Below are 20,607 nucleotides of genomic sequence, written 5' to 3'. Positions count from 1 at the left end.
GTTGTCACTCTCCTTATCGCGATCTGTGGGCGCACAGAAAATGAGAGCGCGAGTGAGTTCTGAAGACTCAAAAGCACGTGCAAATGATACGTTCCGTCATCTGTCATCGTGTTATAAGCGTGGAACCTGCGGGAATGAGTAGAAATGTTATTAATAGCCGCAATCCCGCGCCGAAAATCAAGTCCTGCTCTGTGTTCTCTGCTAATAACCCGACTGTGAATGATGCGAGCGGCGTCCCTATGTTGTCACTGAGAAGCTGCAGCCGTGGCCGGGAATGATTTTTGGTACAACAACAACAATGCGCTACATGTTTCTTTCCCCCTCATTTTTTTTCTCTCCAATTGACAGAAATCCGTCGTAGCGATGGAAAACTTGAATCCCTGCATAAACAAAATTTATTTCAAATTTAATTCAAGCACTTTGTGAAGGATGCGAGCGTCGTCCCTATGTTGTCACTGAGAAGCTGCAGCCGTGGCCGGGAATGATTTTTGGTACAACAACAACAATGCGCTACATGTTTCTTTCCCCCTCATTTTTTTTCCTCTCCAATTGCCAGAAATCCGTCGTAGCGATGGAAAACTTGAATCCCTGCATAAACAAAATGTATTTCAAATTTAATTCAAGCACTTTCAAGGACCTATGTTTGTTTTCAAGTACTTTCCAGGCCTTGAATCCATATGTCTGAAATTCAAGTACTTTCAAGAAGCGTGGGAACCCGGAGTTGTTTCATATGGAGAGTAGACATTGGAATTATAGCAAACTGACTATTCAGCTGACCAATATTAAAATATCCAACTTAAAATATAACATAGGTCAGGTTGAAGAAACTATAACATAAATTGTCAGCCATTTACATTGGGGGAAAACATCTGTTTCGTAAGCATTTCAGTCATCTAAAAGCAAAAGCATAGTAAAAAAAATTCATATGGAGAGTAGACATTGGAATTATAGCAAACTGACTATTCAGCTGACCAATATTAAAATATCCAACTTAAAATATAACATAGGTCAGGTTGAAGAAACTATAACATAAATTGTCAGCCATTTACATCATTGGGGGAAAACATCTGTTTCGTAAGCATTTCAGTCATCTAAAAGCAAAAGCATAGTAAAAAAAAAAATACTCATAATTAATAACACACAAAGATATAAGTGGATTTAAACCATAACAAAAGTACAAAAGTAGCAGAAACAAAGACAGAAATGCGATCAGCTCATTGAAGTCTGAAACAACTAGTGTGTAAAAGCCAGTCAGTTATTGACCACAACCATTCCTTTATTCCGAAAGCCTGTTTTATAACTCGCCAACAACTTTACTTACAAAATAACAATGCAAACAGATATATTTTTATATTCAGTATTTGTACAAGATTTACAAGTAATGGCCTCCATGAAGTTGTCCTACTCAGTAAAAACCAATTTACCAGATGTAGGAAAGAACTAGTCACTTTGCCTAAATAAGGCTTGAGACAAACGATTTCGACCAACACCGATATGACGTCACTACACAATAGATTCTTGGACAAGCTGCTTAACTACAGGCATAGATCCAAATATCAGAATAGAGTCAGAATATCTAGAAATAAAATGGGCTCAAGTAAAAAGCGAATGATTTGAAATAGCCATCCACCTGCTACTATATAACAACTAAATATCGGACTTCACTGTTCTTTATTATATGTAATATAGGGTTCCTTTTATTTCAATATCCACTATCAATATAGCTTTGTTAATTTTATGTGAAGTCCGAATTTAGTGCTAAATTTAATGTACCACAGTGTCTTTATGGGTAAGAAAAGCTACAGAGGAAGTAAGATATGTTGTCTATGCCTATAGAGCTCAAGGGGAAAAAACAGGTCTTTTAGCTCCTCAGCGCTGCTAGCCTGGAATGCATCTCCTCGATATCTTCTTCTTCTTCTTCTTCCCCTTCTGAGGCTGCCGTGGCTCCAATCGGCACTGGTTCAGGCAGGGCATCTGTGACTTTGCTGGGTGCTTTTCCAAGTGCACCTGTTATTAAACAAAGCAATAATTTCATCATTGGTTCACATCTATGAGTACATAATGATAAAATGTTTTGTGCGGTAACACTATTCATCATAAGAAAAGGCTGGGGAGGTGAGATAAAATGGCCATTTCCACATTCTACACCATTAAAAAACAAAGATTGGTTTATGAGGGGAAAAAACCAGCAGCTGTGGTTGCCCACATTAGGCTTTACAAATTGAACTTAAATTTACAGTAAAAACAAATATATTTCATTGATATAATGTTAATATACCAACCTACTGAAGTACTAAAATCTGTTTTGTGCCTCTATAATACACTGACAACCACCAAAAACACTCGCTGTAAAAAAGATTTTGTTTTTGCAAATGAAACGAGAGTATGTTTTACAATAAAATACTATTTCAATTTTTCTGTAATAAAATTTCATGTTTAATTAAATGCGTTATCTGCCATTTCCTTGTAATTTTTTGAAAAATTTACTTGCAATTTCTGGGTGAAAATGGTTTCACCACCCATTTTTTTCAGTGCAGGTAAGTAATGAGAAAGCCACATCAATCAAAACAAGTATCTTTACCAGAAACTGAGGTAAATACATCATGTCATGGTACACTGCCACATGACACGAAAATAATGCATAAAACATTTAACAACACAAGATGTAACATAAAACCATAATGTAAACAAAGAAGAAACAGTTATTTAAACTAGATAAAAACGTTTGTCAAGACAAACCTTGAAGTTGGCTTGGGAAAGCCAGACTAGAAAGACTTGAAATTTAAAGTAGTTTTAAAGCTTAAAGTTTGAATGTTTTGAAGGCAATAGAGTGTGTCAGAAAAACATAGATAGATAGATAGATAAGGTGGTTGCTAAGGTGTTGCTATGGTATCCGGGGTGGTTGCTAGGGTGTTGCTATGCGGTGGCTAAGGTATCTGTGGTGGTTGCTAAGGTTTTGCTATGCGGTTGCTGGGGTACCCGGGGTGGTTGCTAGGGTGTTGCTATGTGGTTGCTAGGGTGGTGCTATGTGGTTGCTAGGGTACCCGGGGCAGTTGCTACAGTGCTATGCAGTTGCTAGGGTACTTGGGGTGGTTGCTAGGTTTTTGCTAGGGTGTTTCAAAGACGTGGCGAGACGCTGTGCTACGCTTCTCGTCCGGTGTGCGACCGCCTTAAGTCTATGTGACTTTTATGATTTTTAATAATCAGTTTTATGAAAACCGTAAGTCCAATCAGTCCAAAATATATAGCACACTCGGTCAGATTGTTTCGTGTTATAGAGTTAAAGCTCTAGGAGGAGTTAGAGTCAACAGTTTTAGTAATAATAATAATAATAATAATAATAATAATAAGTTTAAATAGCATTTCAGTAGGTTTCCTTCTTAACCATCAAATGTGAACTGTCACAGTGAATTCTGGGAATGTCGAATTACGGTTTTTCAGTAAATTATAAGATGACAAGATCTTTTTCTCTTCCAAAACTGTAAATGTAACAGTATTTTACTGTAAAATGTCATGAAAAATAAAATGTTGGATTTTTTTAGTTTTCACTGTATATAGCAGGGGTGGCGAACGTCGGTCCTGGAGAGCCGCAGCCCTGCAGAGTTTTGCTTAAACCCTAATCAAACACCTGAACAAGCTAATCAAGGTCTGAATGGTTACTAGGAATCTACAGGCAGGTGCGTTTTAATTAGGGTTGGAGCTGAACTCTGCAGGGCTGCGGCTCTCCAGGACCGAAGTTCTCCCACCCCTGGTATATAGGCAAGTTTTTACCGTAGCATTTTTAGCCTTTTACGGTCATTTTTTTTTTTACAGTGTGGGTGATGGTTATGTGGTTCCTTACCAGCTGTAATCTCAAAGAGGATCTTATCAACCTCAGCCTCTGCTGCTTCCTCCATTTCCTCCTCATCATCCATCCCTTCCAGTGTATCCTCCAGCATCTCCTCTATGATTCCAGCCTGTGCAGTATGAGTGCTCCACGTTAGAGATGTTACATGTGCTCATCAAGACGTTTCTTTGCAGAATATTAGAAGAAGTGTTCATGTACGTACCTTCATCATCTCTTTTGAGAGTTCTGTCATGGTGGCTTGAATCTCTGGGATTTTAACCAGGCTGTTCATGGCCTTCATGACCTCTGTGCTCTTCTGCATGGCACCAGCCACTCTTAATACAGCTGTAATGGGAAACCAATGAACAAATGTATGAGTAACACTTTATATAATAAGGTTAATATTATTGAATAATTAAGTTGTTGAATATATGCTGCATTGGTAGTGAAAGAACAGAAGTATGTTTGCCCACAAGGCTGAGAGGACGCGAACATTAGCAGCACCTCCAGCGGTTAAAACAATACAGTCTGACCCAAATGTTTAATGTCACTATTGTTACAATATATATGCATTAGTTTATATACAATTGGTCATCTAGCCCACGAGATGCACCGCTGCTGTGTTATGCATTCAGAATATTAGAGAAATATAGAAGCTCAATGTGGAGAAGATCTTGAATGGGTTAAAACCGAAACCAAGCCATTCACACACAGAACGCATATTCAGCTAATTTTTTAGACGGACAAATATGACTGCTGCACTCGCGTCTCACACAAGAGATGTAGCCATGCAAAGTTAAAACAGTTTAAACTTTTAGAAAACACGTCACGAATTTGTGGAGGTTTATTCATTTTCACTGCGTCTCATATGTTTTTAAATGCAGTCTGTGTGAATGGCGCTTTGGCTCTTTGGATTAAGCAATGCATAAATACATGATGCTGTTTTGTTCATAATTGTTTATGCAATTTACAAAATTATATTTGATTTTTATGAGTTAATTTAGACCTAATGCATGTTTTTATAGAGTTACTTGCTTAAATGCACTGCATTATTTTGCTCATTGCGCCCTCTTGTGGCCTCGGGAGACAATTAGACCTATACAATAAATACCTATTTAATCTGCATATAAAACATTAGAAATTAGATATTTGTTTAATTTTTATTGTGTTTGGTTGTTAAAACAAAAAATATTTGTTGTTTTACTCAATAAATTGTGTTAATTATAAATACAGTGGTTAAATAAAAAAAAAATTCTATTGCTTTTTTTTTTTTTAAAAAGGTTATAAAAAAATGTCAATAATTATCGATACCGAACGATATGAAACATTATATCATTGATACATTTTGTAGCTATATCGCCCAGCCCTACGCTCCACTCACATAGTTTTCCATTAAATTATATTATATTTGTCCCAAATTGTTGTTCGTATGTATAATGACTTCACACTAGGCTGGAAGATTTTGTATTGTGCATTTTTCAGCTAAATGTTTGTCTAATAAAGTCAGTATGCTTCATATAGAGAGCTACAGTACAGATCGCGCTTCCTCTTTTCTTTTTGCTTCAACTTCAAACTCATCGACGCCACTTTGTTAATTCCTGTAGTGAACCTTTGCCTGTTTAGTGATTACATAAACTGTTCTGGACAGCCTCTTGAACTGAACACGATGCGTCCGTGAGAGTGTATACATAAAATATACAGTACATATGTATGTAATTTCAGTGATATAGCCTTTGTATAGATGTTTAAACATGGCCATTTTTAAGAATGACTGTTTGGATTTATATGAGATGATAACACTTTACAATTTGGAAGATTCCATTCGTAACATTAACTAAGGTTAATATAAGCTGTAGAAGTATTGTGGCTTGTTATAGTGTGTTAATTTCAATACCAATACATTCTTAAATGTCAAAGTTGCATCTGTTAACATTAGTTAATGAACTATGAACTAACATTAATGATCAATTTATAATTAAAATTTTTATTCTATTTAAAAAGCATGGTTCAGAACTTTTTTTGGAATAAACTTCAGCACTATTTAGTTTTCATTCAGTATCCATTTTAAAAACTATCAGTTGATTAATCGGTTATTGGCCAGTGTAGTCCAACCTAGCTATCGGTATCGGTAAAATCCACTATCGGTCGACCTATAATTTTAATACTTTGGCCCAAACAACAGCCTGGACGAGATGACTGTAGTTGCCAAAAGTTATAGCCAGTGTGCAGATTTTGAGCAGTCAAAGTGTAATCATTTATGTCGGCAAGTGTATGATGCCTAGTGTGTTCAGATTTAAAAGTCGTGGTGTACTCCAGCCTTTTCCCACCACTTGCACATTATTTCCTGTGGCAGCTATACAAACCCAAAGCATAGCTTAAACAGTTGTTATTTTCATCACATTGGTTCCCCTTTTTTTCTTTAACACACTTTTTGACTGCAGCCAATTAAATTCAAGAATCAAAAAGGTTCTGGGGTAGTGGATCAGTGGAAGAGTGTTTTTTTTTTTAAAATGAATTCATTTAATGAATCCATGCCATTTGTGAACTAACAGAGCACATTGTTGGGTCTGCAAATAAAAACTATACTCACATAACTGATTCTTCATACTGAGCAGCACAGAGTTCATTTGGGCTTTAGAGGCGTACAGCTTGTTGATAGCTTTCTTTGAGTGAATCATCTCTTTGGCGAGGATGATGCAGACATCTTTCTGTCCCTTCTTTGCAGCATCTTTGATCGATCTCTTCACCTTCTCCTCCTCTCTCTGAATATCTTTGGAAAAAATATACAATATACACAATTACAACTTCTGTGAAGTACAGTTACCTAAGTGAATTTCATTTAAAATTATTTACAATTATATTACATTATTACAACAGACTGCAATTTGTCAAAATAACAATTGCTGGTGTAATATGACCTCACCTCGAATCTGTCTGTCAATAACCCTCATTTCTTTTCTGATTTTGAGAGACCACTCATTGATCTATAGAAAAGAGTTGAAGACAGTTTGAGATCAGTTTGTGATTGAAATTGACCTACATACGTGTAAAGGCGATTTTATGATGTTGGTTCTCATAACAACCCACGTACAGACCACAGAATTAAACCAAACTTTTTAAAGTACCTCGTTTAAAATGGCATTACGTAATACATGTTACCAACAAGTAGGGCCTATGACAAGCGAGCTATTTATAGGCCTGCTATTATTTACAATGGAACATTTAATAAAAACCCTTAACTCCCGAGTCGATGTTTCACTTACAAGGTCCTTCGGTGGTTTCTCTTGCGTTTTTCCAAAAAGCCCCATTTTAAACTTGTAAATTAGATAGCTGAACAGCGACGAGCTCGATCAAAATAGTACATTAAAAGTCCACTTCCTGATTCCAGCCTCTCGACGGATGACAACATAGGGCATTTCCGGTTATGGTAAGTATAGTTTACTTTTCATAATAAAAGTACAGCTTGAACTGTATTTTCCGTTATTATTAACACATAATCTTTTTAATGTTTGTTATGTCGAAATAGACAGTGATTGACAGATAAATATTTTTTTTCATACGTATACAATTATATAAACACATAAAACATATTTGATTATTTATTTATGTACTTATTTATAAATAAAGCAGGCTAATAGGACAGTGATGTGAACAGTGAACATCAATTAGGAAGCTAAATACTTTTTAAGCTCATTTGTTTTTCATTGTACTTATTCACTGTGTTCTGTCTCATGTGTGTGGCTCATTCATTGGAAAAGGCAAAGTCCCTTTAAGGCTATTCTATAGTCTTTGGAAAAGGCTTTCGCAACTGTGCTGCTGAGCCATGTGCTGAACCAAAAGTGTGCAGAGCGCCCCCTTAATCGAGAGACCCTTTTGCTCTCACCAGGCTTTCAACATCTGAAATGATAATCTGATTCTTACAGGCAAGAATTGTGATGAGGCACAGCTAAACTGCAAAACAAACCAAAAAAATCCACTCCTGATAAGGATAAGCATATTTAATAAAACGTATTAACAAATTCATTTGACCCCGTAATGAAAAACAGTTCATAAAAATAATAAAATAAAAATTGATTAATAAACCCACAACGCCTTTCTTTAATATGAAAATAATAATCTCCCTTCAGTTATAATCAAATATTTTCGATCATAAAGTTGACAGTGTTAAATATATCATTTTATTTATTTATTTATTTTAATCACCAAATAATAAACCCATTTGGAAACGTCTTCCTTTAACATGAAAATAATAATCTCCCCTCAGTTAGAGTCAGATATTTTCGATTATAAAGATGGCGGTGTTAATAATGTCCTTTAATTATTGATATAATTGCTGTTTATTTATTTATCCAGTGATGGACCCCTGACTTTCTCATAGGTCGCTTAACTGCACGGTCATTCCCAGTGACGTAAAAACGCGAGTTTCTTTCGCCAGGTTCTAGATTTTTCGTCCTTATCTGGGATGCTGCGCCAATCGAACTGCTGGATAGCGTCCAGTAGCCAATCAGAACCAGCCGTGGGCGGGGCTTGGCTGAATTCCAGTCTCTTGACAAATGCGCAGGTTTACCCATATTGCCGGTTGACAATATCAGTGGAGGCTGCAAGAATGCAGTAGAAGCGTTCTCTGCTAGGATTAGGGAGGAAGAATTATCTATTATCGCCCCCTTAATCGAGAGACCCTTTTGCTCTCACCAGGCTTTCAACATCTGAAATGATAATCTGATTCTTACAGGCAAGAATTGTGATGAGGCACAGCTAAACTGCAAAACAAACCAAAAAAATCCACTCCTGATAAGGATAAGCATATTTAATAAAACGTATTAACAAATTCATTTGACCCCGTAATGAAAAACTTAATAATTAAAAATTAATAATAAAATAAAAATTGATTAATAAACCCACAACGCCTTTCTTTAATATGAAAATAATAATCTCCCTTCAGTTATAATCAAATATTTTCGATCATAAAGTTGACAGTGTTAAATATATCATTTTATTTATTTATTTATTTTAATCACCAAATAATAAACCCATTTGGAAACGTCTTCCTTTAACATGAAAATAATAATCTCCCCTCAGTTAGAGTCAGATATTTTCGATTATAAAGATGGCGGTGTTAATAATGTCCTTTAATTATTGATATAATTGCTGTTTATTTATTTATCCAGTGATGGACCCCTGACTTTCTCATAGGTCGCTTAACTGCACGGTCATTCCCAGTGACGTAAAAACGCGAGTTTCTTTCGCCAGGTTCTAGATTTTTCGTCCTTATCTGGGATGCTGCGCCAATCGAACTGCTGGATAGCGTCCAGTAGCCAATCAGAACCAGCCGTGGGCGGGGCTTGGCTGAATTCCAGTCTCTTGACAAATGCGCAGGTTTACCCATATTGCCGGTTGACAATATCAGTGGAGGGTGCAAGAATGCAGTAGAAGCGTTCTCTGCTAGGATTAGGGAGGAAGAATTATCTATTATCTATCTAAAGCCCGATTTACAATAATAGCGAGTAATACTTCTAGCTCGGTTACAAGCGCACTCAGCACATACTGTAGAATAGGGGTGTTGTGTTCTCACCCAGCTGCACTGTTAAAACTGGACCGGAGCTGTTAAGAATAAAGAAATAAGGACTGAACATGTCTGTGGTGGGAATTGATGTGGGTTTCCAGAACTGTTACATCGCTGTTGCCAGGAGCGGCGGCATTGAAACCATTGCAAATGAATACAGTGACAGATGCACTCCGTAAGTATAGCATTGCCATCCCTGTAAAATGATGCTGTGTGTTGTTACGCAACGTTTGCTGTTGCCTAGCTGGCCGTGTTCCCGACCCAGTGCATTTTCCTCCTGCGACTGTCAGTTTTGTCCGAAAGATGCTAAGCCCCTCGCGCATCTCCATTTTGCATGGATTTCATCAGTTTAACCGCTGCATGAGTCTTGTCAGTGTTTTCTACGCCCTGAAACGTGTCTGAGAGAAATGCTCTTTTGTGTCTTTATTTGTCCAATTGGCTTATTATCACGAGAACGCCGAGGCTGCATTTCTTAGTCATGTGAATAAAAGACATGCACGGCGTAATTCCCACCTGTCATCCACACGCTCAGTCGCTCGTGAAATGGATCAGAATGGCTGTTTGTGGCTTTTCGCAAGCGTTAGGCGAATTCAAAACTGCATGTCTTGCACGAGCATGGCACGTGAACGGTATAATCCGACACCCTGCATGCGCTGAGTCCACGAGACTGTGACCGCGGAGTCGTGTTCTCTATAGACAAACCCACGCTCTCTCGTTTTGGGCGCGGCGACACATGCAATCAAAATAAGATGCTGTAAAACTAGATATTTTTTTTGGAAAATTTTCATACGCGGGCTTTTGGACCATCGTCTTAAAAGGAAATCACAATTGAGGTGTTGTAGGAGGTCACTGCGGTGCTTACTCAAATCGAATTATGTTGTTAGCGCATCCTCAGTTTCTCCTGCAACACTAGTTACAGATCACACTGATTCTTGAAATATGGGACATACGACAATTAACCATGGTTTTACTACATATAAATCCAAACAAACATGGTTACTGTAGTTAAACCATGGTAACCACAAATTAACCATGGTTTTGCAACACTAACCATAGTTTAACCATGGTATTTGTTGTAAAACTGTGGTTATACAAATGGTAATCAATACGCCAAAAAACCATGGTTACTACACCTTTACTATAATAAAACCATGGTTAATGTTCGTAAGGTATGTCCCATTTGAGATGATGACTAGAATGTTCTTTACACAAATGTAGCTTTCATTTGATTTTCTTTTCATTTGATTAAAATTATGACATTATATGACAAAAAACATCAGTCTTCACACCGTAACTCAATACTTCATGTTGATTAATATATATATACAGCATATATATGCATAATAAAAATATAAAAAAAAATGTTTCTACATCCTGACGGAAGGAAGAGATAAAGTTTTACAGCTGTGTTCCTATTTTTTGTCAGCAACATCAACAAATCAGGCAATATCAATGCTATTTTCTTTCATTTTACGTGGTTTTATCCAAAGCGACTTATATTGCATTCAAAGTACAGATTTCCAAAGCTGCATGTCTTTCTTCTGTGGAACACACAAGACATTTTGAAGAACGATGGTATGGTAACCATGTTGGTTTTGGTCACCATTGACTTCCATTTTGAAACATTTCTCAAATGATCTTTTATGTTCCACAGAAGAAAGTAAGTCATACAGTTTTGAAAAGATGAGGATGATTAAACGGTGACAGAATTTTGGGGTGAATTATCATTTAAGGTCTTCTTTATGTATTTTACCTGTTATGAGTTCAGCAAGCTCACAATTGTAAAGGAATTGTTTTTGCATTGATTGCTACTATAGAAAACACAGATTTTGTGAAAAAATAGAAGAAGCACGAGGTTGCACCTAAACATTGTTTGAACATGTTGAATAGATTAATCCAAACAAGTTTGATTTTTTTCAGTTTGAAGCCTGTTTAATTCCACTAATAATTTCCACTATTATAATTCTAGTGGTTCTGAAATGCAGAAACCTTGCTGCCTCTTATAAGAAATCATATTAAAGACCTCCAGCTTCTAGCAGTCTTGATATACCTTTTCAAATCTCAAAAGCTTATTTCACACCATAACATGGTTTGCGACTCAGGAAGACTTGTGATAAGTACTAGTGAATACGCTGTCCAAGGTGCTGATCCACACCCTGCTCATCCAGGTTCTAGAATGCATCAGATTGGAAATAAAATATGGAGGGTGTTGTCACAATGTATGATACATTTATGTCATCTTTTCCAACAGAGCATGCATTTCTCTGGCCTCTAAAAACCGGACCATTGGAAATGCTGCTAAAAGTCAGGTACGAAATGCTGTTCATTTCATGCTTTCTAATTTATTAAACCTTTACAATATTTGCTAATCATAAAATTAGGTGGGATATTAACCAATAAACATGCCTCCTACAGATCATAACTAACTTTAAGAACACGGTTCACGGCTTTAAGAAGTTTCACGGTCGAGCGGTTGATGACCAATTTGTTCAAGGGGAAAAATCCAAGTTGCCTTACAACCTTCACAAACTGGACAATGGCAGCACTGGAATAAAGGTGCTATAATGTGTTTTGCCACCACTTTGAAAACTATTTTGCTATTGTAGACCCCTGTCCCAAAAATCATGTTTTGGACAAAAAAAAAAAAAATGCAAAAAATGCATAGACAAAACATGTGCATTTTAATTCTTCCAGGAAAACAGTGTTTTCAAGAATATTGCAAAAAGCAATAGTGTGAAAGTTCTAGAATGTTAAACATGCTAGAGATTATCTTACACACACATTGCATTGTCATAGGTACGTTATCTGAATGAGGACAAGGTGTTTACCATCGAGCAGATGACTGCCATGTTGCTCACCAAGCTGAAAGAAACGTCTGAGCATGCCTTGAAGAAGCCTGTGGTGGACTGTGTGATATCTGTGAGTGCTTCTAAATCATTGAACCTAGCGTATTTCTGCTAGTGCTCTTGACATGCCTGTCATCTCTTTGACATGTTTGGGTTTTCTCTAGGTCCCCAGCTTCTTTACGGATGTAGAAAGGAGATCCCTGATGGACGCAACTCAGATTGCTGGGCTGAACTGCTTGAGGCTGATTAATGACACAACAGCAGGTCAGCAAAATTAAGCTGTTGATTTTTTTGGTAACACTTTAGAATAGGGAACACTTATTCACTATTAATTGTCAGCAACATCAACAAATCAGGCAATATCAATGCTATTTTCTTTCATTTTACGTGGTTTTATCCAAAGCGACTTATATTGCATTCAAAGTACAGATTTCCAAAGCTGCATGTCTTTCTTCTGTGGAACACACAAGACATTTTGAAGAACGATGGTATGGTAACCATGTTGGTTTTGGTCACCATTGACTTCCATTTTGAAACATTTCTCAAATGATCTTTTATGTTCCACAGAAGAAAGTAAGTCATACAGTTTTGAAAAGATGAGGATGATTAAACGGTGACAGAATTTTGGGGTGAATTATCATTTAAGGTCTTCTTTATGTATTTTACCTGTTATGAGTTCAGCAAGCTCACAATTGTAAAGGAATTGTTTTTGCATTGATTGCTACTATAGAAAACACAGATTTTGTGAAAAAATAGAAGAAGCACGAGGTTGCACCTAAACATTGTTTGAACATGTTGAATAGATTAATCCAAACAAGTTTGATTTTTTTCAGTTTGAAGCCTGTTTAATTCCACTAATAATTTCCACTATTATAATTCTAGTGGTTCTGAAATGCAGAAACCTTGCTGCCTCTTATAAGAAATCATATTAAAGACCTCCAGCTTCTAGCAGTCTTGATATACCTTTTCAAATCTCAAAAGCTTATTTCACACCATAACATGGTTTGCGACTCAGGAAGACTTGTGATAAGTACTAGTGAATACGCTGTCCAAGGTGCTGATCCACACCCTGCTCATCCAGGTTCTAGAATGCATCAGATTGGAAATAAAATATGGAGGGTGTTGTCACAATGTATGATACATTTATGTCATCTTTTCCAACAGAGCATGCATTTCTCTGGCCTCTAAAAACCGGACCATTGGAAATGCTGCTAAAAGTCAGGTACGAAATGCTGTTCATTTCATGCTTTCTAATTTATTAAACCTTTACAATATTTGCTAATCATAAAATTAGGTGGGATATTAACCAATAAACATGCCTCCTACAGATCATAACTAACTTTAAGAACACGGTTCACGGCTTTAAGAAGTTTCACGGTCGAGCGGTTGATGACCAATTTGTTCAAGGGGAAAAATCCAAGTTGCCTTACAACCTTCACAAACTGGACAATGGCAGCACTGGAATAAAGGTGCTATAATGTGTTTTGCCACCACTTTGAAAACTATTTTGCTATTGTAGACCACTGTCCCAAAAATCATGTTTTGGACAAAAAAAAAAAAAAATGCAAAAAATGCATAGACAAAACATGTGCATTTTAATTCTTCCAGGAAAACAGTGTTTTCAAGAATATTGCAAAAAGCAATAGTGTGAAAGTTCTAGAATGTTAAACATGCTAGAGATTATCTTACACACACATTGCATTGTCATAGGTACGTTATCTGAATGAGGACAAGGTGTTTACCATCGAGCAGATGACTGCCATGTTGCTCACCAAGCTGAAAGAAACGTCTGAGCATGCCTTGAAGAAGCCTGTGGTGGACTGTGTGATATCTGTGAGTGCTTCTAAATCATTGAACCTAGCGTATTTCTGCTAGTGCTCTTGACATGCCTGTCATCTCTTTGACATGTTTGGGTTTTCTCTAGGTCCCCAGCTTCTTTACGGATGTAGAAAGGAGATCCCTGATGGACGCAACTCAGATTGCTGGGCTGAACTGCTTGAGGCTGATTAATGACACAACAGCAGGTCAGCAAAATTAAGCTGTTGATTTTTTTGGTAACACTTTAGAATAGGGAACACTTATTCACTATTAACTACGACTTTTCCCTCAATAAATTCCTAATTTGCTGCTTATTAATAGTTAGAAAGGTAGTTGTTAAGTTTAGGTATTGGGTAGGATTAGGGATGTAGAATAAGGCATTTATGTGCTTAATTAGTAGCTTAATTCTAGTAATATGCATGCTAATAAGCAACTAGTTAAGAGACCCTAAAATAAAGTGTTACCAATTTTTTTTAAATGTTGTCATTATCTAACTAAACAGAAAATGGTTACCTAAAAATGGTAGCATCTAAATTAATTGGTTTTATTTAAGTCAAAAATACATTGATTTATACCAACAAAACTAATGTTTACGCATTAAATCAGGTAGAAATAGCTCTTTAAAGGGATAATTCACCCAAACATGAAAATTTGATGTTAATTTACATGTAGGTAACCTTTTTCTTCAGTAGAACAGTAAAGAAGATTTTTATCTGAAACCATGGTCCTTGGTGATTCTTAAATGCAAGTCAACGGCTACCATCCCTTGAGAGTAAAAAATTAAATCATGTATAGGCAACACCGTGGCTTGTGACGATATATTGAGGTCTCATGATGAAGCAAAACGATCAGTCTGTTCAAGAAACAGAACATTATTTACAACATAACTACCTGAAATCCATAGCCTCAGATGTACAGTTTGTGAACAGTTGGTTCTTTTTAGTGAACTTGATAACCCAGTTCACTAAATCGGACTAAACCATCTGAAACAGTTTGCGGCTCAAGCAGCACAGATCTACAAGTTACTCAATCAAAACTCACTTTCAGACGTTTTCCGACCATCACGGTGACTCAAAATGAGCCGAGATACTGACATAATATGATCGTATGATGCTGATTTTTGCCAACTCATTCAGAGCTTCAGTTCCTCCAACAAGAACTGAATTGAGGAAACAGTTCAGACTTGGGCCAAAGACAAGCTACTGATACAAGCATGTGTGAACTGAGAACTTGAATGAAGGGCCGAAATGAAACTTTCATGGTTTCTTGTGGTTTATGTAAAAAGGTGAACTGAGGGTGAGTAAATTAAAGGTGGGGTAAGCGATTTCTGGTAGCCAATGTTATCATTTGAAATCACCAAAACAAACACGCCCCTACCCCAAAAGGGTCTCGCCCCTATTTTGATAGCTCTGCCCCACACATACGTACGCAACCCAGGCAACTATTAGTTCTGTGAAACAAAGCAAAACCAATGTTACACCGTGTCTACACCGGACGCGAGTGGCGCGGGATGCGGCGCGGCACGACACGACAAATCCCCAACAGAAAACTGCTGCTGCATTCTATTTATGATGTATTGACACAAATTTCAAATGATTTTCAACGGTCGCTTTGTCGCGTCCAGTGTACTAGACAGACTTTAGCTGTTGCGGCGCAGACACAGTGTTACTCACCTATCGAGAAGAAACAAAGCAACCTCGGCGTCCGATTGCAGGCCTTCCGCTCCTTGAGTTCTCTCCAGTGCTGGAAAGCTGATCCGATATTTACACGGGTCCTACTTCTTGCCTTAAGCCTTCTTTTGTTCCGCAGACGTTTTCCTCTTTTGTTTTTTATCCGCCATCTCTATCTTTCTGTCGCTCGGCTTGGCTAATGTCCGTCCTGTGCACTGAACGCTCTCTCCTCCACATCATGAGTAGACACGCCCCTTACAGCTGATTGGCTACAAGTTTGTTTTGCTAGTCGGCTTGAATCAGTTTTCTAAAGCGTTTTTGAAAAATCGCTTACCCCACCTTTAACAGCAAATTTTCATTTTTGAGTGAACTGTCCTTTTAAGGTAGCAATTGCGAGGTATCACTTTTAACAGTGTGCATGTTGTTGAAAAAGAAACTACACAAAACCAATTTTTAACTGAATAAAACAGGCTGCATGACTATTATGTAGATTTACTGTGAAGGGTGATTTGCATATTGTACATGTGTTAGGGACTTCAACATTTCTTAAAGACTGAATAAAATGAATACACATTATAAATAATATGAATACATTCTCTCTCATTATTGCTGTCATGACTAATGTAATTACCCCTTCTAAGGTTGCTGATCTAGATGAAAATGTGAGGGTGTTGCGGAAGCAAATTTAATGTGTGATGATTGACAAAAACATGATTCATGAATCATTAATTTCTTGTGTAATGATGTTTTCTTATTTTCAACATGATGTTTGTCATTTTCAACATCTTCAACAGAGTAACTGTTTGCAGTAGTGTTAATTTTGTCAGCTATTTTTTTATTTAGTCTTAGTCTTAGTCCTGTCACTGTGTCAAATGTAACTTTTAGTTTTTATCATATTTAGTCAACTTGTCCTGTTTTAGTTTTAGTTGACTTACTGTATAATGGTTAAAATGATAAAAAAATTACTATTTTGTTCAATTTTAATTGCAGTGATTGTTGTCATTTGGGAAATTTATTTTTACATTTCATCAGAAGTTGCTCTTTCACCAATAAACACAAATCAATAGAATATTGACTCATTTGCATGGTTTATTTGACCTCACCTAGTGTACAGATTTATAACAGGATATCAATTAGAGGCTAGATATATTTAAATGCTCGTAATAACTCATTAGTCTATTACCTGAAACCAGTTAAAGTAAGTAAGGAATAATGTACAATCAGCCAGTTATTATCATAAAAAGGCAAAAAATGATCATAAAAAGTAAAAAATAGATATTGTGGCCACAAATTAAGAATCTGTTAATTGGTGAACATGTTTTATTAATTCACTCGTTTAGTTCAATTTAACCAAAAGCCATTTAACCATAAAAGGGAACAAATTAAAACAAATTGACCAGTTGTTATTTTGTTCCCTTGTATTAGTAAAATCATTGTATCAGTTAAATCATGTTGTGCTAATTTGTTCCCTCATTTTAATTTAGTTAAATCGTGGTGACGTACTAATTTATTTGTGATAATGACCATGTGAAGTTCTTTTATTTAGGTTCCATTTATGTTAACATTAAAATAGATGTATAGAATTTTTGTAATGTTAACTGGATAATTATTTAATTGGATTGGACTTTTAGGAGTACTCTTATCTCTGTCTATTATTACAGTCCACGAGGCCTTTTCACAAGTTATTTGTTGTTATTCTTGTTGCAGTGGCCTTGGCCTATGGCATCTATAAACAGGACTTGCCAAACCCAGAGGAGAAACCCCGTAATGTTGTGTTTGTTGACATTGGGCACTCATCTTATCAAGTCTCCATTGCTTCCTTTAACAAGGGGAAATTGAAGGTCTGTGTTATTTCTATATTTTTATGGGAAATGTTTACTTCGGAATATTATGTTTAATCTTTCACAAAGCTGTTATCAAAGGTATTATCAAACTCTTCTTTGTTTCAGGTGTTGGCTACAGCATTTGACCCATATTTGGGCGGACGCAACTTTGATGAGTTGCTTGTGGAATATTTCTGCGGAGACTTCAAAAACCGTTTCAAACTCAATGTTAAAGACAACCCAAGAGCCCTTCTAAGGCTCTATCAGGAGTGTGAGAAACTGAAGAAACTCATGAGTGCAAACTCTTCTGATCTCCCTCTCAACATTGAGTGCTTCATGAATGACATCGATGTCCATGGGAAAATGAACAGGTAATCCAATTATTTTTTAAAAGTTCTGCTCCAAAATTAGCATAGTGTTTAGACTTACCTCAACCTTCATGTAACCTCTTTCATAAATAACAGAGTTGTTATTGACTGTTGTATGTGTATTGTGAAATTAAATCAATGCAAATGAAGCATTTCATGCTTAATAGAAAGTAGTTGGATTGAAGGTTTGAGCAGAAACATGCCATTGTGATTGGACACAGGGTGCAGTTTGAAGAGATGTGTGCTCAGCTCTTGATGAGAGTGGAGGCGCCACTGAAATCGGTCATGGAACAATCAAGTAAGCAGCAGTCGATGGCCCAGTTCACAAAAAAAAAAAATCAATCACAACAGATGTAAAATTTAAATCCATTGCTAATTTGCATTCGTCCTGGTACAGAGCTTAGCAGAGATGAGATCTATGCCATTGAGGTGGTGGGCGGAGCCACCAGAATCCCGGCCATAAAGGAGAGAATCTCAAAGTTCTTTGGTAAAGACATCAGCACCACGCTGAACGCAGATGAGGCTGTAGCACGTGGATGTGCGTTACAGGTAAAATAGACTCTTAAAGACATAAAATTCATAAAGCCTTATTTAAAAAAGACCATAATCTGAACAAATCTGTCTACAGCACTTAAAATGGCCTTGATAACAGGCATTATAGATGTCAGCACAGAAACAGCAGAAGTGTGAGCAGTGTGAGAGTGTGATACAGAACAGTTGAACAATACTTGTGCCAGTTCCCTGGGGAGTTTGTGGATTCTGTGGGAGAGGTGTAGAAACAAGATGAAATCTGTGTGATGCATGCAATGCTGTCTCTGATTCCTTGTACTAATACCCTATTTAGACAGCTTATGTAACTACATTTGCTTGTATATCATAAATGTTTATTTTTTGTGTGTATGTGTGTGTGTGTGTGTGTGTGTGTGGTAAGTGTGCAATCCTGTCTCCAGCCTTCAAAGTCCGAGAGTTCTCCATCACAGACGCAGTCCCCTTCCCGATTACTCTGCGCTGGAAGTCTCAGACAGATGAAAGTGTCGGGTAAGAGCCTTCACATTTAAACTTTTAGCCTGTTTGAAGCAAGTGCAGATATCTGAAATAATTATATTGTGTCCCAAGTATTCTCATTACCAAGTGATTATTTATTTGTAGTGCTAACTATGCAAAGCATCACTATTTAACATGCTTGAAGTTAGGATTTGAACAAACCACCAACCTCAAGAATCAGCAAATAACTCGTTCCAGTGAATGATGCCTCCAATCATGCAGTTTATTGTGGAGAGGTGTGAGATTACATTTCTTGGCAATCACAATTTGATTTGCACCTGGTGGGCCATAAAAAGACTTGCATGGCAGAAGGGACCCAAGCCATCTAGGCATGAGAAAATAATAAAGACCAACAGGCTAGCACCTAGCAACCAACCATATCATCCTAACAAATGCATAGTAATGTGCTAAAAACCACTGGAAAGACCTTAGCAGCTACATATAGTAGCAACGACACAATTCAGCATTGTGGCAGCATCACTTACATTTTATTCAGAAAATGAAAAAATCAAGTATATTTATTTACATAGTTGGAGTAATTTATGTATTTTATATTATCTTTATATAAATCTTAACAATAAATGTATCCATCTATTAACTTATTTTTAATAGCACATGCTCATTTTTCAAATGTAAATATGTGAGATGTGTTATTGACAGGAACTAGTGTCCAATAAGTCTACAAATATGCTAGCTTATAAAGATAAAATGTTTTGCATTCATTTTTATTATATGTAGCCACGCTGGAAAAAAATAGTAACCTAAAAATTTAAGTCAAAAATATTTTTAGCATCACTGAATAAATACATTAATTTATACCATCAAAATACATTTTCATAGGTTAAAGGTGCTGTATGTAGGATTTACACCGAGTGGTTGAACTAGGTATTGCAGTCCAAATTCAAAATATTGGAGAGGGTTTTTTTCACCCGGCCCCTCCTCCTCAGACTTGAGGCACACGCAGGTTGCCAGATTGACGACACCAAAAGGAACGAGCGCACTTGACGATGAATGAAATTAAATACGCTGTGTTTTCCACCAATTGGCAACCCGAGGTGACGAAATACAATTGGGTAAACTGGCAGTGGGCGGGATTCACAAACCAAAACAGAGACGACATTCCGGCCCGGAACGCACATTTTCAAAGGAGAATAACTGACTGTAGCATTGTTTTTCAGATAAACAAGTATGTTAACTTTTAAATATCTTCAATAATTAAGTTTCTTAAATATCTGCAAACATATTATGGTATTTTTATGCTTTAGTAGAGTCAAAAACTTACATACAGCACCTTTAAATCAGCCAGAAATAACTCTTTAAGGTGACAATTGCAGGTTGCCTCTTTGTACAGTGTAGTATTATAATTAGTGGTCGACCGATATATCGCCAAGGCCGATATATCGGCTGATATTTGGCATTTTTTTAAATATCGGCATCGGCCGATACGTTTTCCTGTTTGGCCGATGCGTTCGAAGCGGGACTTTTATTTTGACGGCGCTGAGAACGGCAGCGCCTGAGCACACAGTGCTTACATTCTCCCTCTTGTTCGCTGTTGTCCTTCAGTTCTGTCTAATATGGATTATCTAATACGTCTGTCTAATAATCAGATAGAACAGTTAAACAAAGGAATTAAAATGTATACAAAAAGT

General features: G+C 36.8%; 2 protein-coding genes across 2 annotated transcripts in view; one reads left to right on the top strand and one right to left on the bottom strand.

The window, feature by feature from the left end:
* Positions 1-1,251: 1,251 nt before the first annotated feature.
* LOC107732730 (charged multivesicular body protein 3-like) lies at positions 1,252-7,235 on the bottom strand. Its single transcript, XM_016544149.1, has 6 exons — positions 7,090-7,235; positions 6,750-6,810; positions 6,417-6,596; positions 4,050-4,171; positions 3,842-3,956; positions 1,252-2,007 (listed from the first exon to the last, which is right to left on the bottom strand). The coding sequence occupies exons 1-6, from the start codon at positions 7,132-7,134 to the stop codon at positions 1,862-1,864; spliced, it is 669 nt and encodes a 222-aa protein (XP_016399635.1). The 5' UTR covers positions 7,135-7,235; the 3' UTR covers positions 1,252-1,861.
* Positions 7,236-9,226: 1,991 nt separating this feature from the next.
* Positions 9,227-20,607, top strand: part of LOC107732597 (heat shock 70 kDa protein 4-like) — a 34,086-nt gene continuing 22,705 nt past the window's right edge. Inside the window, exons 1-10 of the mRNA XM_016543968.1 lie at positions 9,227-9,564; positions 11,641-11,698; positions 11,805-11,945; positions 12,186-12,308; positions 12,400-12,499; positions 17,431-17,564; positions 17,673-17,917; positions 18,136-18,212; positions 18,312-18,463; positions 18,846-18,952. Of these exons, the coding sequence (XP_016399454.1) occupies positions 9,458-9,564; positions 11,641-11,698; positions 11,805-11,945; positions 12,186-12,308; positions 12,400-12,499; positions 17,431-17,564; positions 17,673-17,917; positions 18,136-18,212; positions 18,312-18,463; positions 18,846-18,952 (1,244 nt within the window). The 5' untranslated portion in view covers positions 9,227-9,457. The remainder of the gene's footprint in view (positions 9,565-11,640; positions 11,699-11,804; positions 11,946-12,185; positions 12,309-12,399; positions 12,500-17,430; positions 17,565-17,672; positions 17,918-18,135; positions 18,213-18,311; positions 18,464-18,845; positions 18,953-20,607) is intronic.

This window comes from Sinocyclocheilus rhinocerous, unplaced genomic scaffold (genome assembly GCF_001515625.1).
Source record: "Sinocyclocheilus rhinocerous isolate Xijiao unplaced genomic scaffold, SAMN03320098_v1.1 scaffold1635, whole genome shotgun sequence".
In the NCBI taxonomy this organism is placed as follows: Eukaryota; Metazoa; Chordata; class Actinopteri; order Cypriniformes; family Cyprinidae; genus Sinocyclocheilus; species Sinocyclocheilus rhinocerous.
The sequence above is the reverse complement of the archived record's forward strand: the minus strand, read 5'-3'. Positions and strand labels throughout refer to the sequence as shown.

Coding starts and splice junctions, on each gene's coding strand:
- LOC107732730 (XM_016544149.1), bottom strand. CDS start 7,134: ATGGGGCTTTTTGGAAAAACGCAAGAGAAACCACCGAAGGACCTT. Junction 6,597..6,749: donor TATTGACAGACAGATTCGAG/GTGAGGTCATAT, acceptor TTTTTTCCAAAG/ATATTCAGAGAGAGGAGGAG. Junction 4,172..6,416: donor CAGTATGAAGAATCAGTTAT/GTGAGTATAGTT, acceptor TTCCCATTACAG/CTGTATTAAGAGTGGCTGGT.